Source organism: Myotis brandtii, unplaced genomic scaffold, assembly GCF_000412655.1.
Source record: "Myotis brandtii unplaced genomic scaffold, ASM41265v1 scaffold244, whole genome shotgun sequence".
NCBI lineage: Eukaryota > Metazoa > Chordata > Mammalia > Chiroptera > Vespertilionidae > Myotis > Myotis brandtii.
The window spans coordinates 1354366-1368948 of record NW_005359225.1 but is presented as its reverse complement, the minus strand read 5'-3'; the positions used below and the strand labels follow the sequence as shown (position 1 = coordinate 1368948).

Sequence of the window (14583 nt, the reverse complement as noted above, 5' to 3'; positions counted from 1 at the left end):
ACTGGGGATGTGCCCGCAACCAAGGTACATGCCCTTGACTGGAATTGAACCTGGGACCCTTCAGTCCGCAGGCCGACACTTTATCCACTGAGCCAAACCGGTTAGGGCTAGACATTTTTTTTTGGCAGATGAATCTATGATTTTTTTTTTTAAATATATTTTTATTGATTTCACAGCAAAAGTGAGAGGGAGAGAGAGATAGAAACATCAATGATGAGAGAGAATCATTGTTTCTGCCGCCTCCTGCACACCCACCACTGGGGATCGAACCCACAACCCAGGCATGTGTCCCTTACCGGAATCAAACCTGGGACCCTTCAGTCTGCAGGCCTATGCTCTATCTACTGAGCAAAACCAGCTAGGGCAGAATCTTTTCTTTAAAATAAATGTTTGTTAGGAATTCCTGTGTATAAATCTGGTCATAGCTGCTCTTACTCTGCCTTTTAATAACTTTGGCTGTTTTTATTTCCCTTCAGACCACTATGAAGATTTCTTTATTTTAAAAACTTAGCATTGTATTTTAGTACAACTAGACAGTTGGTTTGTTTTTGTCTTTGTCAGTCATTCCTGTATCTTTTTTTTCCCTTTAACCTTATATCCAAACTTTTAGTACTAATTTAAGGATGGTTTTCTACACACTTACATGCAGTTGCTATAATTTCTAGCTACCAGCTATAAAATAGGGTTTGTATTTGTTTCATAGCTGAAATAATTAAGAGGAACAGTTCACAACTACAGTAGATTGATTAAGGTTTTTGGGCTTTTGGGGCCTTGAATCAAGACATTATGTTTAAGTATAAAAATGGTAACCTTTAAGTATAAATTTATGCTTAATTTTAGTCAGTGCTATGTGGGTAATGCTACTGGAGAGCTGCTCTATACAAAAAAACAGCCTTCCTACAGGGTAATGTCATCTTCAGTGAGCCTTGATAGTGATTTGCAGAGACTTCTTTCCCACCCATTGGTTGCTTATAATAATGCAACCTTTCCTTCAAACACTAGCTCATGGTTCAAAGTTTAGAGAATTAATTCTTAATATTTAAGAATTAGTTGAAAATATTTTAAGAATTTGCTTTGTCCTTTTAAAAATAGTTATAAATTTTACTTAGGTAAGATGCTAAACATTTAGATTTTACTTAAATATAAAGAAACTAGAGGCCCAGTGCACAAATTCGTGCACCAGTGGGGTCTGGCCTGGCCTGCGGGATCTGCCAAAACCGGTTCTCTGACATCCCCCATGGGGTCCCAGATTGTGAGAGGGCGCAGGTCAGGCTGAGGGACCCCAGCGGTGCACGATGGGGGCCGGGGAGGGACGCAGGAGGTTGACCAGCCAGGGAGGGACCGCAGGAGGGCTCCAGGGCATGTCCGGCCCATCTCCCTCAGTCCCCATTGGCCGGACCCCAGCAGCAAGCTAACCTGGTCGGAGCATCTGCCCCCTGATGGTCAGTGCACATCATAGCAACTGGTAGATCGGTTGATTGTCTGCCCCCTGGTGGTCAGTGCATGTCATAGTGACTGGTCAACTATTTGCCTCCTGGTGGTCAGAGCATGTCATAGTGAGCAGTTAAGCGGCCTTGACATCATTAGCATATTACGTTTTGATTGGTTGAATGGATGACCGGACACTTAGCATATTAGGTTTTTATTATATAGGATTGGGATAGATAATTTTTTAAAAATATATATATATTTTATTGATTTTTTACAGAGAGGAAGGGAGAGAGATAGAAAGTTAGAAACATCGATGAGAGAGAAACATCGATCAGCTGCCTCCTGCACACCCCCTACTGGGGATGTGCCCACAACCAAGGTACATGCCCTTGACCGGAATCGAACCTGGAACCTTTCAGTCCGCAGGCTGATGCTCTATCCACTGAGCCAAACCGGTTACGGCAGATATTTTTTTTATGGTGTACTGAACATACTATTGATAGTTAAATGCTTCCTTTCTTTTATCCTGCCTCTCCCTTGCCATCCTATATAATAAAAGCCTAATATGCTAAGTGTCCAGTTGTCTAGTCAGCCATTCAACCAGTCAAAGCATATATGCTAATGATATGCTAAGTCCACTCAACCGCTCGCTATAACGTGCACTGACCACCAGGGGGTAGACGTTCTAACCAGTAAGTTAGCTTGCTGCTGGGGTCCAACAGATCGGGACTGAGCAAGACGGGCTGGACAAGCCCTGGAGCCCTCCCGCAGTCCCTACCCAGCTGGCCAATATCCCGCGTCCCTTCCTGGCCTCGATCATGCACCAGTGGATGGTTTCATGGATGGTTTTGTGCACAGTTTTGGCCCGATCCCACTCAATGCAGGAGCTGGCCCCTGATGGTCAGTGCTCTCCCACAGGGGGAGTGCTGCTCAGCCAGAAGCCGGGCTCATGGCTGGTGAGTGCAGCGGCAGTGGTGGGAGCCTCTCCTGCCTCCAGGGCAACGCTAAGGATGTTCGACTACTGGCTTAGGCCCGCTCCCCCTGGGAAGCAGGCCTAAGCCATTAGTTGGACATCCCCCGAGGGCTCCTGGACTGAGAGAGGGCACAGGCCGGGCTGAGGGACCCCTCTCCCCCAAATGCATGAATATCGTGCACTGGGCCTCTACTATATGTATAAATGCAAATTCTTGGAATAGCAGAAAGAAAGGTTTTGCAGGGGCTTTATGGACTATAGTATAATTGAATGATTGATTTGTTTAAAGGGAATGGGTTGAGGACTTTATAAAAATGGTATGGTAAATCCTTTGGTTTTTTTGTGGTGTTTGCATGTGTTTATTATTTCATTATACTTATGTATCATTAGAGTTAACAATATAATAGAATGGCATCAAAATTAATGTCAGAAATTGATATTTGTCAGGATCTGAGGATACCCATCAAAATGAAAATCAATAAATGTGAAGGAGGTTGGGAAGCTATTAAAAGTTCTTTACAATGAGTGAATTTCTGGAGGAGGAGAGGAAGTGACTTTGATTTTGTAGCTATGATAACTTTTCTGAGTCCCAGTCTTTTGTGAGGTTGCTACCTTACTTTTGTGCATGACTTTTTAGTTAGACTTGGAGTGAGACTTGATATGTCAAAAATCTTTGTCACATTTCTTTAGTTAATTTCACTTTTTTTTGCAATAGTGTCTTGATCACTATAAATTCCAAAGCCCCAAAGTCAACTTCTTTTTCTGTTTCCTCAAACCACTTTTCTCTGACCTATTTCTTATGATATTGACATTCTCCTAAATATCTTGTAAACTGCAAAACCTTTCTTTCTGCTATTCCTTCCACATTCAGTTACTGAGTCCTATCAAATAAGAACTTTTTAGACTGGAATTAGAGGCTTTTCTTAGTCTGGCACCCAACTACTTTTCCATTTTTATCCTTCTCTATTCCCTTACATGCACCCCTTGTTGGATTTTAATCCCCTTGAGGATAGGGACTTTGTTTATGTAAATATTCTCCATGGTCCCGTGTAGTAGTAATGTTCAACTAGTAGTTTGGTTTGAATTAGTGACTATGCACGTACAGACATATTTTCACTTCCAGTGTAAAACGCTCCAAGTAGTCACTGACTTAGTGGAAGTTTGATGTCTGTATAAAACATTATCTGCTGTCTTATTCTCTATTCCTTTTGCACATTTGCCTTTTTCCCCCCTGCTTGCTTGGAGCACAGATATCTTTCTGATTGAAACCTATGCTTCCAGACTAGATGATGTGTTTCTCCTCTGTGCCTTTACCACTGTATTATAAACTGTATCATAATTGTCTGATGACTTGTTTCACTGTAGCTATATTCTAGAGTTAACTCCTTGAGGGCAGGATTTAGCATACTACCTGGTATATATACAGGAATCAATATTGATTTGTTGCATGAAATATTTCCTAAATGGAGCATAAACATTTAGAGTGCAGTGATTTCTTAGTTGGTTATCCTAGAGTTTTTCTGAACTTTACTTTGCATCCTGATAATAGCTAAAGTATATGTGTTCTGGAGCTGAGTATTTCCGTCACTATTCCAGAGCAGCAGAGCTTTCTTCTTCCAGAGAAACCTCGTGAAACATTGATCTATTATCCAGCACAGAGTAGACATGCAGGATGTTTACAGCTGGGATAATTCATTTGGTCCAGAGATTTCTATTTAATATAGTCAGCTCAGCTTTCCATATAAAGCTTTTTTTTTTTTTTACAATTAGAACAGTGAATAAAATGAACTGCATGAGGCTATTAGTTTATTATTGATATAGGTGCTTAGGATGCAAATATCCTTTCTTTCATTATTTGGCTAACTTTGAGTGTCTTTTGTGTCAGGCATTGGCTAGTGGCAAATACTGGTAGCAACTTGAATTTAGTAAGAAGATAACTGTAGCCTGGGCACTTACTTCCCATCATTTTGTTTTACCCAGCTACCTGTCTCCTAGTATTAATGATTTAAAACAACAACTATTTTATTATTTCTCAAGATTCTGTGGATTTATGGTCTTGCCTGAGCTCTTTCATTTGGCTGTTTTCAGTTGGTAGTTTAGCTGGTTGACTGGGCTCAGCTGAGATGGCTGAGCCTCTCTCTCCATGTGGCCTTTCATTCTGGGCTTTTTCATGGCTTGGTGATTTCAGAGTTCCAAGAGAGCCAGGCCCTGTGTGCTTGTCTGCTTGCATCACGTATGCTGGTTTTTTTGGGCTAAAGCAAGTCACATGCCAAATCAGGGGGAGAGGCATGGTTCATTGGGAGCCATTGAGGACTTTTTGGTTTTACCAGTACTAGGGATTGACAGTTTTATTTCATAATGGTTGTTGCTGTGGAAAGGTAGTGAAATGAAACTTTCTGGCATTAGGGTTTGGTATATTAAGTCCTGGTTGCTGTAAGAGTAATTCATGTTTCCTAATCTGCCTTAATCATTTTGATGATTGTTTTTATAGCTGGAGAAGCTCTTAGATCTGGAAGGTACCTTTAGAGCAGTGGTTCTCAACCTTCCTAATGCCGTGACCCTTTAATACAGTTCCTCATATTGTGGTGACCCCCAACCATAAAATTATTTTTTGTTGCTACTTCATAACTGTAATTTTGCTACTGTTATGAATCGTAATGTAAATATCTGATATGCAGGATGTATTTAGGTGACCCCTGTGAAAGGGTCATTCGACCCCCAAAGGGGTTGCGACCCACAGGTTGAGAACCTCTGCTTTAGAGGTTATTTATTTATTTATTTCTGATTTCAGAGAGAAAGGGAGAGAGAAATACTAATGAGGAGAGAGAATCGTTGATTGGCTGTCCCCTGCACACCCCACACTGGGGATTGAGCCTAGAACTCGGGCATGTGCTCTGATAGGTAATTGAACTGAGACTTTTGGTTCATAGGTTGATGCTCAACCACTGAGCCACACTGGCCAGGCCCTTCAAAGTCTCTTTTAGATAAAGAAACTGGGGCTTAGAGATGAGAAAAGACTTGCCCAAGGTCGTACAACTTGTAGGTGTCAGTGTTGGAGCCAGAATCTGGTCACTTGACTCTTGTTCCAGTAATTTTTCAGTTGCACAGTATTCATAGTACTCTCAACTCTCAAGGAAGTATGTGGAATATAGTTTGGATTCTTAAGCAAGCCTAAGGAATTATTTCAAGGATTAGAGGTGAAGATACCTTTCAGTAATGCTAAAACCTTCTTTATCAGCCTTATTATATCATTTAGAGTCTGTTTCCAGTTGTTGGTAGCATCTGAGTTAAATGTCCTTTAGTGATAATGTGTGAGACAAAATACTTACCGTTAGAATTTTTACCTCCATATTTTAAATACATGACTTCTTGAGGCAGTAAAAAGAAAATGATATAAAATTTTAAAAGCTACATTTTAATCTATGTTATTAGATAACATTTTTGAGAGGAATTTTAAGAAGTATTTATATATTGATTTTTTATTAATTTTTTTTTTTTAGGTTTCTTCCCCTGAAGTTTCACTATATGTAGCCACAGTATTAAAATATTGAAGGCCTTTCTTGATAAAATAATTTTCTTCTTCTAGAATTGGAGGCATATGCTGGAGTTATCAGTGCACTTCGGGCACAGGGGGATCTCACCAAGGAAAAGAAAGATCTTCTTGGAGAACTCTCAAAAGTTCTTAGGTAAATTATCATATAAGTTTGTGAGACATGACTCTAGAATTTTCGTGTTGAGGGGTTTCAGTACTTTTCACACTCAGATTGAAGACAGGTCTTCAAGTTGTTGGTGCTTAAAGATCCCATCTCAGTTGTGTTCTTTGTTACAGAAAATTATGCAGTTTACCATTTATTCTGTAATATAATCAGAAAGGGTTTAAGACAGGTTATTTTAGGCTTGGGCCAGCTGCGAAAGGAAAGTATTTTTGACATGGGTAGAGGAAAGAAGAGTTGGCAGCAACTGGATATGAAGATCTAGAGTGGCCCAGTTACTTTTTAAAAAAAATATGTTTTTATTGATTTTAGAGAAAGAGGAAGGGAGAGGGATAAAGAGATAGAAGCATTGATCAGCTGCCTCTTGCGTGGCCCTGACTGGGAATTGAACCTGCAACCTCTTGGTCCATGAGTTGATGCTCAACCACTGGGGCATACCTGCTGGGCTCACACTTTATTAAGGAGAAGAAGGAGATACTAGGCAGTTGTCTTAATTTATAGAATGGTGATTATGTAGTCATAGTCTTAAGGATAGTTTATCCCTTCAGCTTCCCATTAGAGTGGCACTTGAATCCATTAAAAAATTCTTTTAAAAAAAAATTTCTTTATTGATTTCAGAGAGGAAAGGAGAGGGAGAGAGAGAAATGATGAGAGAGAACCATCGATCCATTGCCTCCTGCACACCCCCTACTGGGGATCGAGCCTGTAATCTGGGCATGTGCCCTTGGCCGGATTCGAACCTGGGACCCTTCAGTCCACAGGCTGACGCTCTATCCACTGAGCCAAACCAGCCAGGGCTAAAAAAGTCTTATAGAAGGGGTTCTTTGATATTTTGATTAAGCCATTCTAATATCTTAAGCTTTCTCAGAAAATGTTCTGTTTTAACTGAAGTTTCCTTTCTGCATTTAAAAACAATTTTTTAAAAAGTGGAAGTAGGGAAAGGGTTTTTCCTATATTTAATTAACATTAATACAGGGACATTATTAAGCCAAAACCTTAATCTTACTGTCTTCATATTAAATAATTTATGTTTTTTGTTGTGTATAATTCCTCATAAATTCTGCTTTCTAGCCCCTTAAATTTATTTTAGTCCATGGTGTAGATTTAGCTTACACAGTAAACACTACAATTTTAAGAGTGGTATTTATTTTATTACTTTTGAATGGAATGCTATAGCCTTTTTTCAGTTGTTTAGTATTAACTTTACATGTATTTAACCAGGTTCAATGTTAGCACATTTTTACCATAGTGGTAACATGACATGCTGTAGAAGACACATAGCTGAAATGTGGAGTAACAAAGGAGTAATATCCTGGTGTTAAGTTTCATAGCAAGTTGCCACTAGAAACAGATTATCTTGTCACTTTCATTTCTTTATTATATTCATTGAACATAAATTACAGACTCGTGAGCTTTAGAAAGGACTTCAGAAGACTTTCTCCTGAGTGATTAGGGGTCATTCAGTGGCTGTTTGCATACTTAGATAATAGGAACCTATACTAATTTGAACATGGTCTGACATTACTGAGTTTTTTGAGGCAATGACTTCAGATCAAGTTGAATTTGTCTTCCCTTGGTTTCAGATTTTCAGCTAATTCTTTTTGCAGTTACACAGAACCAGTCTGAATCTTTTTCTTTGAATTTAATTAAATAAAGCATTTGAAGATAAATGTTAGATCCCATCTGTATCTTTTCACAAATCAACTTTGCCCCCCAACCCCAAGCAAAATGTTGGCTTAAACATTAATAAAAGTATAGAAAAGAGCTGCCTGCTTGACAGAGTTCTATAATGGCTATTTTTTTTCATAGCATCTCAACAGAACGCCACCGTGCTGAAGTTCGGAGAGCAGTAAACGATGAACGGTTAACAACAATTGCACATAAGTAAGCCATTAGTCATACCACCCCTGATTTTTTATGACATAGTATAATATAGTTTTGAAACAGTCTTCCTATTGTGTAGCAGATTCCTGAGTCTTTTATTTTAAGACTGCTCTACTCAGGGATCCTGACCATAATGCTATTACCTGTTTATTCAATTGGTTATGTTTTTGCATTTGGTTAGGCAAGCTTTAAATACTCAGTTCAAATCCCGTTACAATGTAATCTCTATAAAACTAAAGACCCCCAGAATTTAGCAGATGATTCACTTGAAGCAAAGTTCAGTAACAAAGTAGTGTGCTCCCCAAATTTGACATTCCCTTAGAGGGTCTTTGTAATGGTATTTGATATATATATTGCTTTATAAATAGGCATTCTAAATTTTTAGATAACTGACTAATATGTCACATGTTTTGAGATTCACAAAAAGATTATAAAATATATGTTCTGCTTTTAAGAAATATGAATACAATATATTTTGTAAAAGCCAACAAAATACAATTATAAAGGATTCTTATCAAATTATTTTTAAATCATTATAACTGTTTGACTGATGGGGTAGAGGGTGGTGGAGGACTAAGGGCAAGGGTCAAACAGTAGAGTATGTATGGAGACAGTGCCTCCTAAAGAATAGAAAGGAACAGAAATTAATCCTTTAAATGTTAATGCAAGATGATGGGAACATAAAATATATTATAATTCATTTGTTTTTTATTTTTATGATGTGATAAATAGTGCATTTAAATTAATTGACCCTGAAGATCCATTAGCTTCATGTTGTGCTTCACTGCTCCTCATTTTACTTAACCTATAAAATGGAGTGCTATCTTTTTAACCTCATAGTTCAAAAGTTTAGCTATTTGAATTTTGAGAGCTTTCAGTGGTAGATATGTATGCACTCTAGAAAGCTGGCAGTTTTCCATTAGAGATATTAAATATTTAGTTGTCAGACCAACATGGTTGAAACATTAAAATATTAATGTGTTTATTCTTTAATATGCTGTAAATTTTTGAATTGGTATGCTCAAAAAGTAATAACTGAGCCTAGATTCTAATTTGAGAACTGGTAATGAATGGCAAAGTAATGTGCTAGATAATAAAGTAGTTAACAATAGCTTGTATACAGAGGCACTTAGATACAATATTAGTACCTTAAAACCATTGGAACAGTATTGTGGGGCAATAGTTGTAAGTTGATGCATCAGTGTCATACTTAAGGATAACATTTATTTAGTCTCCTTTTCCTTTTTTCCCCTTTAAAGAATGAATTTATCCTTATATTTGGGTGAAAGACCAAGTTACAGGTATGCAAATAGGTTATTATTATTTCAGGCTTTTTCTTGTATTTATTTCAAAATTGAAGCTCTCAATTATTCAGGGGCGCATATTCCATTTACAAATTAACCTTGCCCCTTGCTTTCCCTTCTCTTCCCCTTCTCCCTCACCTAATACTGCCCACCCTTTAGCCATTTTGTTGCTTGGGAGTACTTTAGTCAGAGGGTGGGAAGGGAGAGGAGGTGAAATTTTTAATTAGTTATTTTATTACTTATTAGTTGTCCTGGAGAAGTTTGGTGGAATAATTTTCAAGTATTTACCAAAATATTTTTAGATAATATGTGCGTTTCTTTAATCTGCTTGACCTCTCCCTTTCCCTCCTCTATCTATTAGCATGGATAATTGAGAGTTGGCTTTTATCTGCCTGTGTTCCCCTCTCCCCTTCTGATTTCTTTAATACACGAATTTAATTTTTTGAAGAGTTTACTTCAGTGTATAATTTTAAGCTTCTTAGGTTTTTCCATATTTCTGTTTTAATATTTTATATTGTGGTTTTAGTTTGATCAGATGTCACATTTATTTGTTGAATCCAAAAGTCAGAGTGGCAGTGATGAGGAAGGCATAGATCCTTCATTTGCTCCATCTCCTCTGCCTTTCCCTAAGAGATAGCAACAGAACCTGGTTTCAAAGGATATCTGTAGGAGGGTGTCATACTCTGAGCCTGAAAAAAGCAACTCTAGCCAAGGAGGAATGCATCTGAATTTTGACTGCATTCCTTTTCTCTTCCTTCCCTCCCCCACTCAAAACATCAGCTTAGGCCCAAGGAATGTGGTTGAAAGGTGAAGAGAAAACTGAGAAGAGCACAAAGGAGGTAGAAACAAAAGGAGTGGGATGTCTGGGATCAAAGAAAAACCTTGCCTGTGGCTTGAAGCATAACACTTACTTATTATTTGGTACCAGGCCATTTATTAAGTTTGATTCTCTAATTCAGTTTTGAAACATGTCAGAATATTATAGTATTAAAGCCTGGAATGTCAAGGGGCTTCAGAGTCTTTAATTTGTCCACTCTTGCCAGCATTGTTCTAGAGTTCAAAGAAAGTGATAATCTGGAATTATTGTTCTCTTAACCCCTTTTTCATCAGCCCAACATCATAGGAGACTGTGTGAGTTTCTATGTGAGGATGAGGATTTCTTGCTGGTGCCCTGCACACCAAAGGATATGAGGGCCAAGGTAGTTTTATTAGTATCATGTTAGATCTCTCAGAAAAGGGGCTGGAACAAGGTTTCCACCCTCCTTTGCCATCTTAATATAACTTAGGTGTGCCAGAGAAGCCCTGGAGTAAGATGTTTACAAAAATTTCTAAAATTTAGTTTAGATGATTTGTGCAACGAATGCATATTTATACCCTCATTGCTAAGCAGAGAGGAATTTTTTATCTAATTATAACATGATGTTTAATTTTTCCTAACTTAAAAAAAGTTTGAGCATGTTTGCATGAGTAGAAATTTGGAAGATTTATAGATTAAAAGCTGCAGTGTGTCTTTTGCGCTGCAAATTTTGTCTTTTCAATAGCATATATTCATGTGTTCGAAATTATTAATCTTCCATAATTTCTGCCACCATTTAAACAATGCACCAGGTAAGTGTAGATAACACTTTATTTGTGTGGTAAACTCTCACTAAGCACATTTATTAGTGATATTCTAACAAAATGGTAGCAAAATAGGAGTTAGCCAAGAAAATGCTGAATATCTTTTAGAATTTTTTCTTTTGACAATTAGCTATAGCTGTTTCCTGCCTCTCTTGTTTATACCACTCTGTTTCAGAACTAGCATCAATGTGGAGATAACGTGTTTGTTAATAGATCTGTGAGAGGGTCTTGGGAAATCCTCTTTCTCTTGTCTTGGGTAGGACTGTGTTAAATGATGAGGAAATTTGCATATTTCCCACAGTAACCCAATTGAATTCATTAACTCCTAGAAATTCCTTTCTGAACAGAATGTAAATCCTTCTCAAGTTGTAATTTATTTGTTCTATTTAGTGAAAGTTGGTAGTAATTAGATAGCAGTGCTTGATTAGTATAAATCAAAAGCAAAAGTTAGACATAAAACACATTTGAAAATCTTTATATACTCTACTTGTAATGTGGTGAATAATTTCAATAGCATGATATATGCTTGTTAAAGGAGGCATTTATTAGCTGTGTGACCTTAGGCAACTTAATTAAACTCTGTTTCCACATCTACAAAATGAAGATAGTATTACTAATTTCATAGGATTTTTTAAAGAATTACATTAACTCAGTGTAATTACATGTAGAATGTTTAGTACTAAAGTACAGATATAGTAAGTGCTTAATTGATGTTAGCTATCATAATTACCATCATCATTATCATTATTCCACTATCCCCTAATAAGGGCTTTTCTGTACTCTGAATATGAAGAATCAGTGGACAGAGAGAGTCTTAAACTCTAGGTTGGGTTGTAGAATCTTTGGTTTTGCAAAAGGTACAGAAATATTTCTGATTTAGTGAAGAGATTGATTGATTGACTCTAAGTGAATTTTAAACTTCAACCCTAATCATTAATCAGGAGAAGTGACATAACTACCTTTTACAGAGCCAAGTAAAGAGAGGAGATGCAACTATCTTTTCATATTTCAACCTCTGTTTGGATTCCTGGGATAAAATTTGCTCAAGAGCTTAGCCAGTTTTGCGCAGTGCTTAGAGCAGCCGTGGGCAAACTACGGCCCGCGGGCCGGATCCGGCCTGTTTGAAATGAATAAAACTAAAAAAAAAAAAAGACCGTACCCTTTTATGTAATGATGTTTACTTTGAATTTATATTAGTTCACACAAACACTCCATCCATGCTTTTGTTCCGGCCCTCCGGTCCAGTTTAAGAACCCATTGTGGCCCTCGAGTCAAAAAGTTTGCCCACCCCTGGCTTAGAGCATCGGCCCGCAGACTGAAGGGTCTCAGGTACAATTCTGATCTAGGGCACGTACCTTGGTTGCAGTCGGGGCACGTGCAGGAGGCAACCAGTCAATGTGTCTCTCTCACATGGATGTTTCTCTCTTGTCTTTCCCACTCCTTTACACTTTTTAAAAAAAATCAATGGAAAAAATATCCTCAGGTGAGGACAAACAAACAAAAAAATTTTTGCTCAAGAAGTTGAGTAGAGAAACAGAATAGTGTCTGCTTAAGGATAGAGTTCAGCAGCCTCAAAATCCTTAACAGTGAAGAGTGGTATAAATAAATAAAATTAAAATAGTGGCAGATTTCTCCCAGTGTCCTCAGATCTAGTCTTTTAAAAAATAATATAAGGATAATAATATAATACATTGCCAGTAAAATATGCAGTGATATATACAGCCTTCTTCTACCCCTCAAGTTTCCCTCGTTTACTGCCTCAGTTGTCCATCTTTGAAAGCCTTCGAACCTCTGGTCATGCAGGCAGTTAGATAATTTTGCAAAGGTTCACTGAATTCCATCCTTAATTATTGAGGAAAGTCTGATTTTTAAAATATAGTTCTTTTTACCTTTCTAGTTTAATTATAAAATTAAGTTCTAAAAGTTAGTAGAAAACCGGATTTCATTCATACCACTGGATTTAAACTAATGAAAATAATAGCAATATTTATTTAGAAAGCATAGGAAAATATTTTATATTTTCAATTATGTTCATTATAATATTCAGATTATAGAATAAGATATGTAAGAAACTAAGTATATGTGAAATTCCTTGAATTCTAATTATTCATAATTTTGATCTTACTTGCTTAAAATGAAGCCTCTCCTATTCACCTAGGATACTTTTTAAATGCAAAAAGTTATATTTATTTGAGCAAACATATTTGATTCACTTTCATTGATTGAGAACTCTTGTAGCAGCGTTTTCTTTTTTGTTCAGTATGTCTGGACCTAATAGCTCTTCAGAATGGTCCATTGAAGGTCGTCGATTGGTACCACTGATGCCCCGGCTGGTTCCTCAAACTGCCTTCACTGTAACAGCTAATGCTGTTGCCAATGCAGCTATCCAGCACAATGCATCTCTTCCAGTGCCTGCAGAAACAGGAAGCAAGGAAGGTGAGTAGAAAAATATTTGTGTATAGAGATGACTTTTCTTAAATTCTTCAAGAAAAGTTGTCTTATTATTTATCTGTTTATATGTCAGTGTTTAAAGGTTGCAAATCAGTGAGCAATTTTTATTCTGAAACTAGAAACTGCTAAGTTTTTAGTCTCAGCCAGAATTAAGTCCCCCTTTTATGCAAAGTGTGAATTATATTAATCACAAAATTGCAAAAAGCCTTCTTGGAATGAATTTTTGAGATTTGTGTGTTTTGTTAGGAGTGAATAAAAGGTTTTAATGGGTGACATGGGAAATAAGTAAGATGATAGAAGTTACTTAGCTGCTGGGGAAAGATGCTGAACTTATACTTTAGAATATAAAGCTCTGTTTTTGTCTTCTGGAATCAGTGGTATATGCTGCTTCTCTATTCCACTCAATGTGCCAAATCCATTAGGGATTACTTGGCAGATGAAGAAAGCTTTCTTTTACTTAATCTAGTAGTTGACAAATACTTTAAAAATCTTTGAATTCTCCTGAGGTTGCCAAGAGTAATATTAAATTTGAGAGTGCACATTGGATTGACTTTCAGTAGCTTACTTTGGTGTTGCATGAAAATGACCCTGAAAATAATGCAGTTGTCAGCTGACTGGGGGAATTGTCTTTTTGGAATAGCAGTGGGCTGTGGAGCAAAGTGAGATATCCTTTTTGTGCATGCCAGGTTAGGTTCTCTTTTTAAGCTGAAGAAAGCTATACAGGTATTCAGAGACAGTTACCAGTATGCAAACTTTACCTTCATTGAGTTTCTGATTTGTTTGTTGTAGGAGAGGTATCTTTTCTTCCCACTTAACCGTTTCTATCCACAACTCTGGTAGAGTGGAAAGAATATAGGATTTCCAATAGTCAAATCTATGTTTGAATACTAGTTTTGCCATTTCCTAGCTGTGTGACCTCCAGCAAGTTTTTAAGCTTCTGTCAACCTTGGATTCCTCATCTTTGAAATGTAGGTGTGGTATTATAACAATTAGTAATAATAGAAGACAAAGATTTAGTGTAGTACATGGTACTCAGTAAATGGTGCCTATGAGCTATTTTTGTTTCTTGTTGTTATTTAAGATATTGAAATATGATGTTGTCATTACTTTAGTTGAGTTATTGTTGCACTGCTTGGATGGCAAGTGACTAGTGAGTTGATTTATAATAAAGGAACCTTGCCTTGGTTTCCCCCTAGTAGCCAAGTTG

General features: G+C 37.3%; 1 protein-coding gene across 10 annotated transcripts in view; it reads left to right on the top strand.

Moving 5' to 3' along the window:
- The window catches only part of EMSY (EMSY BRCA2-interacting transcriptional repressor), an 86139-nt gene that overhangs the window by 4221 nt on the left and 67335 nt on the right, over positions 1 to 14583 (top strand). For 8 of the 10 annotated variants that reach the window (XM_005867043.2, XM_005867041.2, XM_005867047.2 and 5 more), the window contains exons 3-6: positions 5991 to 6090; positions 7927 to 8001; positions 9261 to 9302; positions 13186 to 13361. In XM_005867043.2, coding sequence (XP_005867105.1) covers positions 5991 to 6090; positions 7927 to 8001; positions 9261 to 9302; positions 13186 to 13361 — 393 coding nt within the window. The remainder of the gene's footprint in view (positions 1 to 5990; positions 6091 to 7926; positions 8002 to 9260; positions 9303 to 13185; positions 13362 to 14583) is intronic. The other 2 variants (XM_005867045.2, XM_005867044.2) reach the window with 1 other exon arrangement.